The sequence below is a fragment of the Glycine soja genome, chromosome 7, assembly GCF_004193775.1.
Source record: "Glycine soja cultivar W05 chromosome 7, ASM419377v2, whole genome shotgun sequence".
NCBI lineage: Eukaryota > Viridiplantae > Streptophyta > Magnoliopsida > Fabales > Fabaceae > Glycine > Glycine soja.
In genome coordinates, this window is record NC_041008.1 from 17,272,085 (window position 1) to 17,290,220 (window position 18,136).

An 18,136-nucleotide genomic window follows, 5' to 3' on the forward strand; every position below is an offset into this window, starting at 1 on the left:
ATCCATATAAAATGTAATATTTTTTACATGTTCATACATATTGTAAAAAAAAATATGCACGAAGATTCAAGTATTCCAACCTTAGATCAAGTTAAAAAAATATATTTAAATTTTGTAAGAATAAAAAACATATTTTAAATTTTGCTAGGATGTAACTTTGGAAATTTTTATATTTTTTAGGATGAAAAATATATTTTAAACAAAAAACTATCAATAATTAAAAATAATATTATATTACGATAAAAATTATAAATAATTCATTATAAATTTAAAATATATATTTATTAATAAATATTTAAGTTTGGAAGTAAATAGTAGTCATGGTTTTTTGCCTCCCTCAAAAGTCAAAATGCTTCCGTACATACATTTGCAATTTTCATTTGTGCAAAACTCCCGCCTCTCTCTCTCTCTCAAAATTCAGTGACATCATTCAACGGAACTTCGTGAAGCTGAAGATGTTCTTCAAGGTTGCTTGATTGGTGATTCCTTGGTTCTCCAACGACAATGAAGCCCACTCGCAGACTCAACAAACCCCATACCGTCTCAAAGGTTTTCTTTAGTTTAATTTATTCATTTTTAAAACAAAGTGCATTTTCATTTTCCGACCTATAAAACCTATAGTTGTTTAAATTTGAGCTAGAATCTGCGTGTTAAGCAAAAAATCAGATAATTTGTGTCATGAGAAGTTACGAGTAGTGAGTTTTCTGGGTGTTACATAACAATGCGCCTTTTGAATATAAACCCTGAAAAGGGTTTGTTTCTCGAGAAAATCGAGCTAGAAACTCCGAAAGGAAAGGTTTTTTTGGTATAAAGAACCGAATCCAGAAGCCACATTGGACCCCAGATACTTCAGAGTCGTGGAAAACTTAATGGCCAATGAAATTGCGTTTTTTGTTTCATTTAAAGTCTGAAAAAGGGGACCTTGTTCAAAGAGAATATAATTCTTAGTCACTCAAACTAACGAGAATTTGTTCAAGGTAAATTTGTGTAGTGCCCCCAAATCAATATGTAATTTCTCTTCTGGGTGCTCCTTAATTATGTTTGAAATTTTTTAGAGTGATATGCATCTTGGTTTTGAGGATCATAAACCTTAACACTGTTTGTTTCCTTAGAAAATTGAGATAGAAAATGCAAGATAAGTAAAATTATGGTGGTTAATTTGCATATTGAATGGTGATTTTTTCTATTAGCCAACTTCTCAGTGATCCTAATGTTCGGATTTTTCATCCCTTTTCAGCTGGTTTTGGAGGAGGTCATTGGGTTGACAACAAAGAATGGCAATGGGCTAGCGTCAAATGCCTTGAGTTCCAAATGTGCTTATTTGGCAGGTTCTGTGGTGGTGATATATGACATGAATTTGGGCACTCAGTCACACCTCATGGTGTCTAATAGATCACCAAAGCCTTTGAGTTGTGTAGCTTTGTCACGAGATGGGTGCTTTGTTGCGGCTGGAGAGGTAAGAGTCAATTCTCGTAACTAGGATTTAGATATTAATGCTCTATACATTCACAAAGTAACCACACTGAAAGAAGTTCTAGATCCTATAAATAAAATAACTTCGTCCTGTTGAATGAGCACAAGGATGATGATTTTTTAGGGTGATTTGAACTGTATTTTTTATTTTTGATCAATTCTTGAGGATATTGGCTGTTATTTTCTTAATAATATTTGACTCATTCCATTTGATATCTAAGGGTTGGTTCGAAACTGCATAGAGGAGTCTGATAGGGAAGGGAGGATGGCTTTTCATTTCGTTCTCTTCAATAATAAAGCTTCCGCATTCCCTAAATTCTCCCTAAAACATATTGTTCTATCTTCCTGTATATCTCCCCTGATAAATTTCATCTCTTCAGGGGAGAGAAGTATAATTTATCCTATGTTTTTATTAGAGCAACATTATAAGCAGCTAAGAAACTTTATTCTAGTTGTCCTTTAATTAAACAAATGAAATGTTTACTGTTATGAAGTCATGAACTGACTATTTGAAAAACTTGAGTTGTTGGGTGAAAACACATTAATGGTTTTATGTCTACCAAGTCCTCTACTGAAAGAGCCTTTTGGGTTTGTGGTGTGGGAAATTTGTTGAACTACTGTATTTTGTGTTTAATTTCAACTTTTATTTAGAATAATAGAGGAAGCAATGGTTGAACTCTAGACTACATGGTCATTGAGGCTCTAATTCCATGTTATGTTATGAGCCAATTTTCTCAAAGTTTAAGTTGTTGGGTGGAAAGCACATGAATGTTTTATATCTAAATTTACTTAAATGGAAATTTTCTTCCGAACTAGTTCATCCAAACATACCCTGAGTGAATAAGATTGATGAATATGTGTGTTTCTTGTTAGCGTATGGAGTTGTCATATGCTGAGCTGATTTCATGACTCTTCCTTCCCACCCTCCACAACCCTATGTTAGTTTGAGTAAATAGAGATGAAGGAAATGGAGAGAAGGGAGATATGATAAGTATTAAATTTTCACTGTTTGATGGCAAAAATAAGGAGGAAGTTTTTTTTTTCTGGGATCCCAAAAAAAATTTATAACATAAAAAGTTAAACAAACAGTCAAACCAATAATAAATAATTTTCTGGGTTAATTTTTTTTAATTAGTATACAAACATTTTCATACTATTTATATATTTCTTTTCACTTTCTTAATCACTCATTCAAGTAAGCAGAGAAAAATTAATTTACTTCTTTCCTTATTTCTATCCATTTTAGCAACAATTCTTTTGTATTTTATTTCTCTTCTATCATTTCTATCTCACTTCTAATCCAAACAAAGTATAAAGGATGCTATTGTGTTTATGATTTTTTTGTTATTACTAATGTCATTTGAAAATAATTATTTTATTTTTATAAATTTTTATGAAATTGAAACATCATACATAAGATGATGTTTTATATTTGCACTGATGCATATGTAGGAGGCTAGGTATTGATCTGTTTTGCATCTATATGGTTCAATGGGTGTGAATTGGTTATGGGTAAGGATAAGGAGTAGGTGAATGCTGAACTTTAACAAAATACTTTAATAACCATCATGATTAGAATTTTACAAAGTTGAGGTATAACAGTAAATGTATCTTTTTCATAGTTATATCTTCATTAAACGAACTTGATTAATGCATGATTGGAGCATTCAGTACTTGTATGGATATGGAAAAGATTGGGAATAACTGAATAACACATAAAAGGGTTCATTGTTTACACTTTCCACAGTAATCTAACTATGTTTTGCAGGCAGGAAACCAGTCATCAGTACTAGTATGGGATTCTTTTACTTTATCCCTTGTCTCTGAATTGAAAGGTCATGTATATGGAGTTACATGCATCTGTCTCTCACCCAATGGTTGGTTACACTTTAGCAACCCATATGCTTGCCTTTAATTTTATTACTCACGGCTTCTTACTCATTATATAGTATTCTGTCCAAGGTAAACATCTGGTATCTGTTGGGGGATATATTTACCTCTGGGACTGGCGGAGTGGTGAACTGATAACAAAGCTTCAAGCAACTTCATCTTGTTCAACTATTTCAAGTGTTAGCTTCTCATCAGATGCAAAATTTTTTGTAACTGCTGGGAAGAAGCACTTGAAATTCTGGATACTTGGATCTTCTAGAAAGACTCAACTAAATGGAGGGATTAGCAGGACAACATCATTAGCGATACATGAAAAGCCTGCCAATCTTTCTATTCTTAAAGGAAGCTCTTTTACATCTATCACTTCTATGTGGGGCTGTAGTGGCCATGATAATTGTAAACAAGCTGGCGATTGCTTTCCCATATATACACTGACTGATTCAGGTTTGATGCAGTTCAGAGAGAGTCTAAGATTGATATTTGTTTTTAAGATTTTGAGGCATTCATGTTTCTTGGATTGGCATGATGTGTTGGCTACTAGCTCAATTTCATTTCTTTCTGTTTACTTGCATTTTGCACCTTACTCATTTTCTTTCTGTTTACAGGCATTCTATACCTTATTAATTCTGGGATGTTGGTCGAAAAGTCTGTGACCTTGAAGGTATGTCCAGCTCTTTATCATTTTTGTAATAAATCTTAGCATGCCAAAGGTACCTTTCCAAAAGGAAATCCTTATGGATGAAATGCTATGATGTAACTGACCTGTAGAGACTTAAATCATAGGGTAAAATATGTTTTTGATCCCTCTAAATTTTTCAAATTTGGATTTAGTCCTCCAATTTTTTTTTTGTTCTATTTTCGTCCCTATAATTTGGAAATACTCCACTTTTGGTAAAGTGGTTATAATTAGCATTTAATGGTGGTTATAAAACTGCCAGAAAGTACACTTTGAGAATCAAAAGTGGAGTATTTCCTAATTAGAGGACAAAAATAGGACATTTTTTTTGGAGGACTAAAACCAAATTGAGGGACCAAAAACATATTTTACAACAACAACAACAACAACAACAATGCCTTATCCCACTAGGTGGGGTCGGCTACATGGATCAACTTCCGCCATAATGTTCTATCAAGTACCATACTTCTATCCAAATCATTAAGTTCGAGATCCTTTTTGATAACCTCTCTTATAGTCTTTTTGGGTCTTCCTCTGCCTCGAATTGTTTGTCTTCTCTCCATCTGGTCTACTCTCCTCACTACAGAGTCTACCGGTCTTCTCTCTACATGCCCAAACCACCTAAGTCTATTTTCCACCATCTTCTCTACAATAGGCGCTACTCCAACCCTCTCTCTAATAGCTTCGTTTCTAATTTTATCCTGTCGAGTCTTACCACACATCCACCGCAACATCCTCATCTCCGCTACACCTACTTTATTCTCATGTTGGCTCTTGACCGCCCAACATTCTGTTCCGTACAAAATCGCCGGTCTTACCGCAGTCCGATAAAACTTTTCCTTTAGCTTGATCGGTACCTTTGCATCACATAACACCCCCGATGCTTTTCTCCATTTCATCCATCCTGCTTGAATGCGATGATTCACATCCCCTTCAATTTCCCCATCATCCTGTATTACAGACCCAAGATATTTAAACCGTGTGACTTGAGGGATAATATGGTCTCCTATTTTCACCTCTGAGTTAGAAACCCTCCTTCTTTTGTTGAAATTACATTCCATATACTCCGATTTGCTTCTGCTTAGGCGAAAGCCATGTGTTTCTAGAGCTCGTCTCCAAGTTTCCAACCTCTCATTCAACTCCTCCCTCGACTCTCCAAGGAGGACTATGTCATCTGCAAAAAGCATGCATCTCGGCGAGGACATCCAGAATTAAGGTAAAAAGGTAGGGGCTAAGGGTTGACCCTTGATGTAAACCAATTGTGATGGGAAAATCGTCTGACTCTCCACCCTGTGTCCTAACACTAGTCGATACCCTATCACACATATCTTGGATAGCTCGAATATATGCAACCCTAACCCCTTTCTTCTCTAGAGCTTTCCACAAAATCTCTCTAGGCACTCTATCATACGCTTTCTCCAAGTCAATAAAAATCAAGTGCAAGTCTTGTTGGGCCATGCGATATTGCTCCATCACCCGCCGTAATAAATAAATCGCTTCCATGGTCGACCTTCCCGGCATGAAACCAAATTGATTCTCAGTAACTTGAGTCTCCTTTCTTAATCTCCGTTCGATCACTCTTTCCCATAATTTCATGGTATGACTCATGAGCTTGATTCCCCTATAATTTGCACAATTTTGTATATCCCCCTTGTTCTTATAGATTGGCACTAACGTGCTTCTCCTCCATTCCTCCGGCATGCGTTTTGACCTCATAATTTCGTTAAAGAGTTCGGTGAGCCACTCAAGACCTCTATCTCCAAGAGTTTTCCACACTTCAATAGGTATGTTGTCTGGCCCCACCGCCTTACCATTACTCATTCTTTTCAACGCTTCATTTACTTCCTGTTTCTGAATCCGACGATAGTACTTATAGTTCTGGTCCTCTTCTCTTGTGTCTAGACTGCTAGAGTCATATCCATATCCATCATTAAATAAGTTGTGGAAATACGCCTTCCACCTTTCCTTGATATCTTTTTCATGCACTAAGACTTTGCCTTCTTCATCCTTAACACACTTTACTTGATCCAAATCTCTAGTCTTCCTCTTTCTACCCTTAGCAAACTTATATATAGATCTTTCTCCGTCCCTGGTTCCTAGAGCTTGGTATAGTCCGTCAAAAACTTGGGCTCTTGCCTCACTCACCGCCTTTTTGGTTTCATTTCTAGCTATCTTATACTTATCCCAAGTTTCAGAATTTCTACACCTAGACCACTCCTTGAAACACTCCTTTTTTACTCTAACTTTGCTCTGAACATTTTCATTCCACCACCACGATTCTTTACCCCTAGGTCCAAAACCTCTAGATTCACCCAACGTCTCTTTAGCCACTTTAATAATCTCTTGGGACATCTTGTTCCACATATCATTTGCACTTCCTTGTGATTGTCCACACCAACCCTCCCATATCTTTTGTTGGAAGATTCCTTGTTTCTCACCCTTCAAGTGCCACCATTTGATCCTTGGTGCTACCATAGGACTTCTTCTCTTTGCCCTATCTCTAATTCTTACATCCATAACCAAAACTCTATGTTGGGTAGTCAAGCTCTCTCCCGGGATAACTTTACAGTTCAAGCAATACTTCCTATCAGACTTCCTGATAAGGAAGAAATCTATCTGAGAACATGTCCCTCCACTTTTGTAAGTGATAAGATGTTCCTCTCTTTTCTTAAACCATGTATTGGCTATAGAAAGATCCAAAGCCTCCGAAAACTCCAAGATGGATTTACCCTCCCCATTCATTTCCCCTAGGCCAAAACCCCCATGCACCCCCTCAAAACCTTTAGCCACGCTACCTACATGTCCATTGAGATCCCCTCCTAGGAAAACTTTCTCTCCTTGGGGTATATCCTGAAGTACCTCTTCTAGATCCTCCCAAAATTTTACCTTAAAGTGTTCTGCTAACCCAACCTGAGGTGCGTACCCACTAATAACATTAAAGGTGTCCTGTCCCACTACCAATTTTAAGACTATGATACGATCTCCTACTCTTCTTACATCCACGACATCCTTCTTCCACTCCTTGTCCACAATAATCCCTACCCCATTTCTTGATCTGATTTTTCCCGTATACCACAGCTTAAATCCCAAGTTGTCTAATTCTTTCGCTTTTTCACCTGTCCACTTAGTTTCTTGTAGGCACATAAAATTGATCTTCCTCCTCACCATAACATCCACTATTTCCATAGATTTTCCAGTAAGTGTGCCTATATTCCATGTACCAAAGCGAATCCTCCTGTCATGAACTAGCTTCTTTACCCACACCCGTTCACGAAAATGTGGGAACCCTTGCTTACTTTTCACTACATCCGGACGGCGATGCAGCGGCCCTTGCTCTTTTGACACTGTACTCAAGCCATACAGCGCGTTGCTTCCGGGCAACGACCTAGCATTCACATTATTACGTAATTGATCCATGTCATAGAGATTCGACAAAGTTTAACGTTGGCTGTCGAAAGCCTAACACAACCCTCTCCTTTTATCCGGGCTTGGGACCGGCTAAGAATAGCAAAGCTACCCTAGGCAGGATTACCAAAAACATATTTTACCCTAAATTATATTTTCCATGTAAAAGTAAATGATGTTCTAAGTACAATATGGAACATTCTTATATTCTTTGTAGTTTCTAAGTGGCAAACTCATAAAGTAAAGTTGATCATGCCATTATGAACTGTACTGGTTATTGATAATGAGTTGTTACTTGTTGGAGGAATTATTCTGGTGTTAGACTGTTAGTTGTTTGAATTTTTTTCATAATTCCCAAATTCTCATTTTCAGGTTCAAAAAGCTTTTGCATTATCAACATCTGCAAAGCTAATAGCTTGTGCATGCAATAATGGAATAGTCCAATTATTTACCCCCATCTCTCTAGAATACATGGGTAGTATAGTATATTCAAAGACCAAAAAGTTTCAAGAAGAAAGCAATTCTGTTAGCCATACTATTGTCCCTGAACAGGATTTTGAACAGTTGCCTGCCCTGCCTGATGCAGTTGCCTGTCAGTTTTCAGCCTTAGAAAAGATTGGTGAGTGCTGAATCTTCAACTTGTCTTGTTAATTCACTTGATTGCATTTAACATAATCCTGTGTTGTGCATTGATGTATTCTCTATGTTTTCTCTACAGTGGTCATTTATGGAGATCATAGTCTCTACATCTATGACATACATGATGTGAATCGGGTAAATACTACATCTGATATGTTTTTCATTATGGTTGTTAGTAGCACATTTAACATGGTAAATATGTAAATAGTTGTTGCTAGAAATTAGGGATTCAATTACCACAATTTAGGGATTTGATCTATTCTTGTGTATTTATGATTGTTAGTAGCACATTTAACATGGTAAATATGTAAATAGTTGTTGCTAGAAATTAGGGATTCAATTACCCCACCTAGTGGGATAAGGCGTTGTTGTTGTTGTTGTTGTTGTTGTGTATTTATGACTGATTCTGTTGAACCTAGCCTAATTTGTGATTATAAGCGACTTGTGTGATCATCAACACAGAAATTCAGATATATTCCTTCTATAATGGTTTTTGTTTTTGATAAATTTGGTTAGCTATTCATAATAGATTAATGAAGTTGTTGCTACTCAAGTCTTTTGCTTGTAAATTACTGGATGTTGCAGCAAGCTTTATTCCTCATATTTTCTAGGCCATAAGGTGTTGTACAATTTTGTCAATGGTTAATGCGAAAACAAATGTCAATATTTTCCAGGTCACAAAGTGTTTTGTGCTAGTTTCACATTCCTCATGCATATGGGACATCAAGAATCTATGTTGTGAAAACATGCATGATCCATCTCATGCATGCACTGCTAGAGGTTGTTTGGGGGGAATTTCTTTTGCAACTTGCTCTGCTGATGGTACAGTTAGGATATGGGATATTGCTTTGCAATCTGATTTTTTAAAAGATGCTGAAGAGTTGAAGACTGAATTATTGAGTTCTTCATGTTTAGGTAACTCAAGATTGTTAAAAAAATTCTCAATTCTCCTCTTTTAAGTTATTTATTTCTCACAAGTTGCACTCTTCCTGTCTACTGTTGCAGTAACTGCTGGGACATTTGAACGTGATGCAGTTAAGGCAGATCTTACCAATCAAGAGTTTCGATCACTTGCTGTTAGTTCAGATGGAAATTATCTTGCTGCTGGTGATTGCAAAGGAAACCTTCATATATACAACCTTCATACATCAGATTACACATGTTTCCAGGTGAGTTTAGGCACCTGAGTTTATTTTAGAAATTACTGTGCCGTAAAACCATTTGAGGGTTCACAACATTTTTTATGGTAATTTATATCCTGCACTTTATTCCAGGGTGCTCATGATGCAGAGATTCTTACATTAAGCTTTACCTTGTCCACCCAAGATATATCTAAGGAAATTGCAAAAGACAATTACCTTCTTGCCTCAGGGGGACGAGATTGTATGATCCATCTCTATGATGTGAAAAGGTGTGCTTGTGCAATTTTTAAGGATAAACTAGTTGATTGGTTATGCATTTCAATGACTTTTTGATTGTATGTGGCAGAAATTTTGATCTCATTGACAGCATTGATGATCATTCGGGTGCAGTGACTTCTATCAAAATTAGCAGCAATGGTTGCAGGATCCTCAGTTGTAGTTCTGATAGGTATGCTAGTAGAGATTTGGCATTACAACATCAAACAAATTTTAAACAAAAAGGGAGTAAGGGGCTCTGTAGGTTTTGCTTAACAATTGAATAAGAGAAAACTGAAAAAATTTAAGGTTCTGGTTCTGTTTGGGAAGAAAATTTTAAATAAATCTAATTTAAGTATTACCAATCTCTTATGGAAAATGACTGGAATTAGGAAATACTGTCTAGCAGTGCCTTCCAATTAACAAGTATTACTGGAGTGGAGTCAAAATGTACTGGAAAGACAGTTATTGAAGCCAAAACAAATTTAATTGGTTTGTGTATCCCATTTGCTATATATTGGACCAATGCACACAACGTAAAGTTGTGTCTTGGTAATGAGTTGGTCATGGGTTTGAATTTGAAAATAATCTCTTTGCATATTCAAGGGTAAGACTGTGTACAATGACCCTCTCCCATACCTTTGCATAGCGAGGAACCTCCTGGCAATGGGGTATTTTAGTTTTGTTAGTTTTTTTAAGTTAGTAATGTGTGTGGTAGTCATAATTTCAAATTTTAAAATTTTAGCTGTATTTCTGTATGCAAATTACAAAGAACATTAGGATTGTAATTTTCAGTTGATCTGAAAGCTGATCCAGGCATCCAACCTCTTTAAAAATGAAGCTGAGAAAGACAGAGTGAAAAGTAGTTTTTGCACTCAAACATATGTTCATAAAGTTTCTATTGCAGCATACTCTACAAACTATAAAATATCATTTGCTTTTATCCTAATTTGTGTTTTTTAGGAAAAACCATTTGAACAATCAATTAATTCCTCGCTAATGTTGAATGTTGTTCTATGAAGCAGTTTTCATAGATGCCAAATGCAGACCTATAAAATCTGCAGTTTGAGATATCCTATGCTTTGCATGGAAATGGCAACTAATTTATTTAGAATAAGTAATTTTTTGTTAAGTTTTATCATTTGATGGTTATGTGCTTAATCTATGCGGCTGTCGCATTTCTGATTTTCAAATTACTTTATATAATACACTAGCCAGTGAACCCAACATTATTTGTATGACATTGTTGAATGCTTTCCTCTATGATTGACAATAACATAATTCTTCTTTCAGTTTCCTGGTGCTTCGTGATGTGGTGATAGCAGATAGTGGCTATAAATTTTTGCAGCAACATCGTCAAAGGGCTTTACAACGTGGAACTGTCTATGACATGGCTGTGGATCGGACATGTGAGACTGTTGTCACTGTTGGGCAGGTGAAGTAGATGTCTGTTAACAGTGAGACTCCTCAAAATTCAAGGGAGGGTTGCCTGTTCTGGAAGACCTTCCAAGTGAATTCTATAACAATTAGTCTGTGCACGTATCAATTTGATAAGATTATAATGGCATTTGACATGGCTGCTCAGAAACTAATATCATTATCATTCTCATAGGATAAGAAGATAAAGACGTTTGACATGGCTGCTCAGAAACTAATTAGGTCTTACAATCATGATAAAAATTTTGGAGAACCTATAAAGGTGAGCTTCATTATTAAAAAAGATTGTGGATGTCAACCTTCTCTACCAGGAGCTAATATTGTTAACAGGTTATAATGGATCCTAGCTGCACTTACGTGGTCTGCTCATTCTCTAACAAGTCCATATGCATGTATGACTTTATCACTGGAGAGATGGTTGCGAAGGCCACAGGGCATGCTGAAATTGTTACTGGTGTCATCTTCTTGCCTGATTGCAAGCATATAGTTTCGGTGAGCTTCTTTCATGCTTACTGTTTGTTTCTTCTACACAACTTTGGGTTAATATGCAGTTTTAAAGTGAATGCTTTATAATTTATTTATTTATTTTTATGAAGTTAGTTATGTACATATAACATTAATTTAAATATACCATATTAATTTACAGTTTTATTTTATATTTCATAAAATATTTGATCTTTTAACAAAAAATGGAAAGAGTTCAAAATTAAGTAGAAAACCTAAAACTAAGTGATTGCATAAAAATATATTTGTCTATAAAATAAAGATAGATTTATATATAAAAAAATCAAATAAACATCACCTTTTGTGTTATCTTATATTCATCAACTAGTCCAATGACTAATTTTACCAACCATTTCTAATTCAATAAGCTAGCCTAACAATTTTCAGCTAAAAATGTTGGCTTTTCATATTTTAGCTAATATTGTTGATGTCCTATCTTTTGTAATTAATATTTTGATTAACTTATCCATATTCAGGTGGACGGTAATGGTTGTGTTTTTGTATGGAAATTGCCTGCTCCATTGTCTGCTAGAATATTGGAGAGAATAATGGAAAAAAATAATCCATTGTCTCCAAGAAGTTCTGTTCAACGTCCGGCTTATAATTATCTATCGTTTTGCAAAGAAGAATGCCGACATTCCAAGATCAATCCTGAGGATGTTTGGTCACTAAGGAACAACAGCCAAAGTGGGGATGGAATGCTTTATCCTGAAAGCAGTCATAGTGAGGCTTCATCTTTTAAATTTAGTGTTTCAAGACTTCCCAAATGGGCTCAAGCAAAAGTGACCAGTTCCATTAATGTCAACAAGAATCTTAATTGCAATTCATTAGAGGTACATGTACTCTAATATTTTTTATTATTATTTCTTAGAAACTCTTGTATTTTAATCCTGAACCCCTACCCACAATAGTATTTTGAAGATTCAGAAGCTTGTTTATATCATATTGGAAAACTCTTTGGAATATGGAGATCCATACTTGAATAAAACTATATGTACTGGTCAGCATGTTGAAGAACAGATATATCTCCATCATTGAAGAGTACAGGTATTATTTTTGGTCAGAAACTGGTGTTTTAGTGGACGTTTCAGTTTCAGAATGTGCAAGAGTTGTCCAGGTTCCTTGTCATTTGTAGGAGAGAAAATCTAGTCACTGTCAAACTGTGTCTGGTAATTAAAGTTTCTGGTATTGGAGTGTTTACAAAATCTGCATCTGCATCTGCATCTGATGGTTATTGTTATCTTTCTGGTGTAACAAGATATTAAGCCCAAAGCCACATCTGTGGCTTACTTTTTTGGCTGAGAATCCATGGATGTCATGATGGCATTGCATGAGAGCACAGCCAACTCCAGTTGAAGCTTATCCTGTTAAAGTATCAAGGTTTCAAAAATTAGGAGTCTATTGTACTGGTGTCTATAACATAGGTGCTACAATACAACGCAAAAATCTCTTAGCTCTTAATTACAACATAATAGTGTTAGGATTTTATAAGTCAACTGTAATATCTTTTGCATTTATGATTAGGAGTATGCTCCTTCATCCCCTGAAGTTCAAATTCCATCCGATCATGCTTCTCCATTGCCTGATACTCTGAACTCTCAAGATTCTTCAAGGTTTGGAGGAACTTATAGGTGAGTCACAACTGTTGAATTTCAAATCTCAATCATGAACTTTTGGTGGTGGCATATCAGTTCTTTGCTCATTAAGTCACTAAATTTCAGCAACATTCCATTGGACAACCATTGGCACTCTATTTATACTGTTTGTATGGAAGCACTTTCCTCCCCAGAGATGCAGAATTTATGTGAGACAAAGTTTCCAGAGATTCCCTTGAGTCTAAGTAAGTTGAACCCTTGTTCTCACATAATTTTATTTTCTCAATTTTCATCTTTATTGATGATAGCACAGAAGACCAAATCTGTCAACCAAATTCCTTTCAAGTTTGGTTTGAAGAATATGATTTTGACGAAAACTAGTGTAACTAACAGAAATCTTCAGGCTATACACTATTTTCTGTGTGTACTTTTTAACGCACCTGGGTAATTGGTATTTGGTATTGCAAGCAAAGTGGCTGATGGAATATTTTGGAAACTCAACAAGATTGTCTGGTTGAACTGATTGGACCATGAATTAACTGTCTCTGGTTCAATCATATGGTTTAATCACAGTTGAATAAAAAATGTAACTGGTGAAATCAATCAAACCATGGAGGTCTTTCTGATTCAATCTGTGGTTTGGTTTTTAAAACCCCACAATTTCAATAAAAATAAATCCATGACATAAACATAAAAAAATATGCTCTAACCTTTTAAATAATGGCTTATTGTAGGACAACATAAGGCTGTGATTTGTGAGGACCAGAACTCCTTTGGGCCTAATAACCTTAGCAAGAATGAAAAGAGGGGTGTTGCTCCAGAACATGTTGGCTGTAACAATAATGATGTTTCTTGGTGTTCTGAAGAAGTTTCTGAGAGTAAAGCAGAGCAGTTGTATTTAAGTGAATCTGGAAGTGTGTCAGAAACAACTACTGAAGGCAATTTGGGAAGTCTACCATCTGAAGAAGACAGTGTCATGTTTAAGCAACATTTTGGTAGCTTATCAAATACACACAAGGTTAGTGTTGTATGCTCGGAAGTGTAAAGGAATTAAATAATGAGCAAGTCTTGTTTCTACAACTTTGAATTAATCTCATGATTTTGTTTGTCCTACTTTTCTTGGAAAAATTCCTGTAAGCTTGCTGCTGTGAAATTTAGAATATAATTTTCGCAATAAAGCTGATTTATGATGCTAATTTCATTCAAAAATAAATATTTTCTTTTGCTTCAAAAATGTACTAGAATAGTATTTTAGATGTCCTCGACCAATGGATCAGATGAGGACCTGACAGTATTGAACATGTCATGGATTCAAGAAAAGTTGATTATTAAAGTAGTAAAAACTAATTTCTTGCAAAAGTAGAAAGTCTTAATGAGGAAATGTGACAATTTATGGAAATTAAGATATACCTAGATGAGGCAGAATTGCTCCAAACTTAAGTTTTAAGGGAGTAAGATATCATATAATTGATGTAGGCGACAGTTACTTAGATTTTCTTGAGCTTGTAATTGTTCATTTTCTTAATCTTACCCAGATTTTTATATCTGTGCAGGAAAAGTCGAGGAATTCATTAGTTAGAAGGTTTTCTGCAAGATATACTGTGCAATGGGATTACCCAGGGGATTGCAAGAAACTTTTTAGCAGTCCTGTTGGGAATAAAAGTGGTAGAAAAAGCTCTGAGGATAAAGGTGCAACTCATACTGTATCAGAAGACAGATCCTTGCAGGTTAAGGAAACTGAGGAAGTGACACATTCTTCTGAACAGGTATGTATGAGGGCGACATACTTTAAAACTATGCCCTTCCTTTTGCAATCGAACATGATGAAAGCACTTTGTGAAGAATATTAGGTTTGGTAGTAAAAAGAAAGTTATTGTTCTTTCAATTATCCTTTATGGGGTCATGCTCCATTTAGCATTGAGTCCACACAATAACATAGTTCATAGGCATTTTAAGTTGCATAATAAATATACTAACATAAGCAGTAGTACTTTAAACCTGTTTCCTTATATGCATTCTGACTCATTAAGTAATCCTTTCTGTTTTAATACTTGATAATGGAATTTGAAAAACCTGTTAATATATTATGAAAAGTAGCGCCATCAATGACTTAACAGTTAACTCAAATATTTGCTGCTCAAAATGCCTATTGTAGGACATCAAGAATTCAGAACCTTGTTCTGCAGATTCAACATGTGAACTAACTAAATTTCCAGTCAAAGAAAATTCAGTTGATAAAGGGAGTGAACTGGGAGAAACCATAGCCGCGTGCAAGGAAGCATTCGGTAGCTTGGATGCAGCAGCTGCGAGTGTGCTGCAGTTATTTTTAAAATTGGAAAATGTTCACGGCAAAGAGGTCGCAACGGGAGCTGGAGCTCAATTTTTAGACGAGGCCACTGAGCTACTTCCCCTAGTTGTTAATAAAGTTAATGCTGTTGCTAGATTGGTGCAATGTAGGAAGAACAGTAAGTGTGAAACTAGTAGACCAAGTGTCCAAGAAATTGACCAGTTTGGTAGATTTGCCGCAGGCAGGTATGATACAATAATGGAAACACCAAAGGACGATACCAGCATTCATTAAATATATTTCATTTATTTTCTTTTCCAAAGTATAGAATGTTGCTTTGGTTAACAAGTCAGCATTCTACTTCAAGTGGATATGTTAATTATCAAACTGGAAATTATCACGGTGAGTAGCTTTTGTCACTTTTCAAATGAAATTTTACATGCTAACGGGGTTTGGTTCTAGCAGAAGGGTTTCGTTGGTCACCAATCCATGGTTCGAATTTTTATTGGGAGCTATATATTATATTTAATATTTAATCATGTGTTGAGCGGGGTTTTTTAAAGGAAGATCATTGTGAAGAATAATATAAAAAAGAAGGAAATTCTATAGATTCTGTTCCACCGTACAGGGGCAAGGTAGTACCTCAACAGTGCATTTTTTAATCCACTTAAAAGCAAGTTGAAGTCCATAAGTATTTATAGAAGAAAAAAATTAAAATGAAAAACAAATGTATTTTGAACTACTCAATCCAAGATACATTTATGTGTATTATGAATTGAGTAATTTGTAATACATATTTGTATTCTAAATTGAGTAATCTGTACTAAGTATTTGTTTTTGGATTGAGCAATATAGAATACAAATGTATTTTGGATTATTTAATCTGTAATTATGAAACCATAATTCCAAAATGTGAAGAGGCTGTGTTGGCAATGTAGAGGCACAAGGGAAAGGATTGGTGGCGGCAACGAGAACGGGTGTTGCGGTGAAGAGGAAGATAGAGAGAAGAAGAGAGTGAGCGAGGGGAGAAGGGGAAGATGGGGACATTAAAATTTTTGGAGGTGCATAAAGCAATTTCCGTATTGATGATGTCTATATGCTTTTGGGAATTTGGCCCACAATGTGAATAGGCCCTATCCCAACCCAGGAATTTCTCCATTCGAGGGCAGTGGCTTTTGCTTGTTGGACTTAGTTCCCAATTGCATAGCCCATACAATCCTCGATATATATAACTCGAGAAATGTTAACAGTAATTTTTTTAATGTCAGCAATACGTTATTTAACACATTTTTTGAACATTTTTTTTGATGAATTTATTAAAAAAATATAACATTTTGTGGGTCTCGTTATCCAATAAATTTTACTCATCATTTTGTATTTTTTAATAGATTTTAACAAATTATAGAGTATATTAGAATCAACGTAATAGAGAGTATGTTACAAGCCTTTCTCCATGTAACATCATGTATCAAACAAAACAAAATTGTGACCAAAAGAAAAAAGCAAACAAAACAAAGAGCCGCTAGAGCAAGAAAGTGATTGTCATACATTGAACATGGATTTAGTAAAGGATAGCAAACGATTTCATAAAATGAAGAAAGTTCTTCCCATTTATGTCACTTTATCTTTGATTTTCTTCGATTACCCGGGTCCTATATATATCATGCTTAGGAAGAAAGCCAAAAAAGAAAAAGAAAGAAAGTAAAAAAGTATACACTGAAGTCGCAAATTAAATTACCTTGATTTTTGCTAGTCCAATCATACCTTTTCTTTTCTTACAAAATGACTTGCATAATTATGCAAATTAAGTTACAATGCAGTTCTTATTTTCTTTTTGCCCTTTTGCTTTGAATACTTATACAGATTTTAAAAATTGTAGCAAAACTAATATTTAATTTACATTGTATGTGCTGCAAAATTCACGAGGAACACAAGTCTCAAGACAAGAAGCTGTGTGAAGCTTAATTTTAGCCGAATCACCTTGGTCTTTGATATGCTATATATATTTCTCCATGTGGAAACGCTTTATTGTAAATCCTTTCAAGTACATCTTCACCAGTCTCCCTCCACTTTATCACAAAAAAAGGAAAAGAGGCAGGACCAAAAGCAAAGATCATCTTTTCTTTTCCTTATCCTTTCAACTTTCAAAAACCAATTTCACTGATGATTTTCATGCAATTTGAATACAAAACTGAAATACAAGTATACTCCCTCCTTTGTTTATTTCATCTTACTCTTTTTCTCCCTCTCTCTTTTGCATTTTCAAGGTAAGCACTAAGTAATGTGGCACTTGTACACTTAAAATAATAGATATACCCTAATTGTTATTGGAATATTTTATAAATCCCTAGGAAAGTATCCCTAGATATCTCCCTGTTGGTATGCTCCCTTTGCCCCTCTTTGTCTTGCTTTAGTAACATGCCAAACTTTACATTCTCCATTGGGATTCCTTCACTCTATACATACATGTGCGTACAACTATATATATCCCCCTCAATACTCAAGGGCTATGATAAGTATGAATTCGTGGATTTGAGGATTAAGTGTGGGTTTGGAAATGAGGTGGACCGCGTTGAAAAAATCATGATAGCCTTAAAGATATTCTATGGTGTAGTGAAAAATCGTGGTTTTTTGGGATTTTACTATCGATCAAAACATATTGTAAGTGTATATTTAGATTTGAGTTGGGAGAGCTCAAAAATATTTTTACTTTCAAAATAACAAATTCTTCCGTTCTCATTTAATGCATTAGATTTCACAAAAGTGCTTTCCTAATTTTAATCAAAATTAACATAACCTAAGGCTCTAATGTGTTCCATGACAAGCCAAAGCA

At 35.2% G+C, this 18,136-nt stretch overlaps 1 protein-coding gene across 2 annotated transcripts; it reads left to right on the forward strand.

Moving 5' to 3' along the window:
• Window positions 1-359: 359 nt before the first annotated feature.
• LOC114419028 (mitogen-activated protein kinase-binding protein 1) lies at window positions 360-15,764 on the forward strand. 2 transcript variants are annotated; one of them, XM_028384605.1, is made up of 20 exons: window positions 360-549; window positions 1,238-1,456; window positions 3,242-3,350; window positions 3,436-3,807; window positions 3,969-4,024; window positions 7,817-8,063; window positions 8,163-8,218; window positions 8,758-8,998; window positions 9,089-9,252; window positions 9,358-9,494; window positions 9,572-9,673; window positions 10,774-10,915; window positions 11,093-11,179; window positions 11,248-11,409; window positions 11,898-12,254; window positions 12,946-13,052; window positions 13,143-13,261; window positions 13,751-14,034; window positions 14,570-14,782; window positions 15,172-15,764. In XM_028384605.1, exons 1-20 carry the CDS (start codon window positions 505-507, stop codon window positions 15,595-15,597), a joined length of 3,645 nt encoding a protein of 1,214 aa, XP_028240406.1. In that variant the 5' UTR covers window positions 360-504; the 3' UTR covers window positions 15,598-15,764. The 2 variants fall into 2 exon arrangements, with proteins under 2 accessions (XP_028240406.1, XP_028240407.1); XM_028384606.1 differs by lacking the exons at window positions 360-549; window positions 1,238-1,456 and having other exon boundaries at window positions 3,423-3,807.
• Window positions 15,765-18,136: the final 2,372 nt, after the last annotated feature.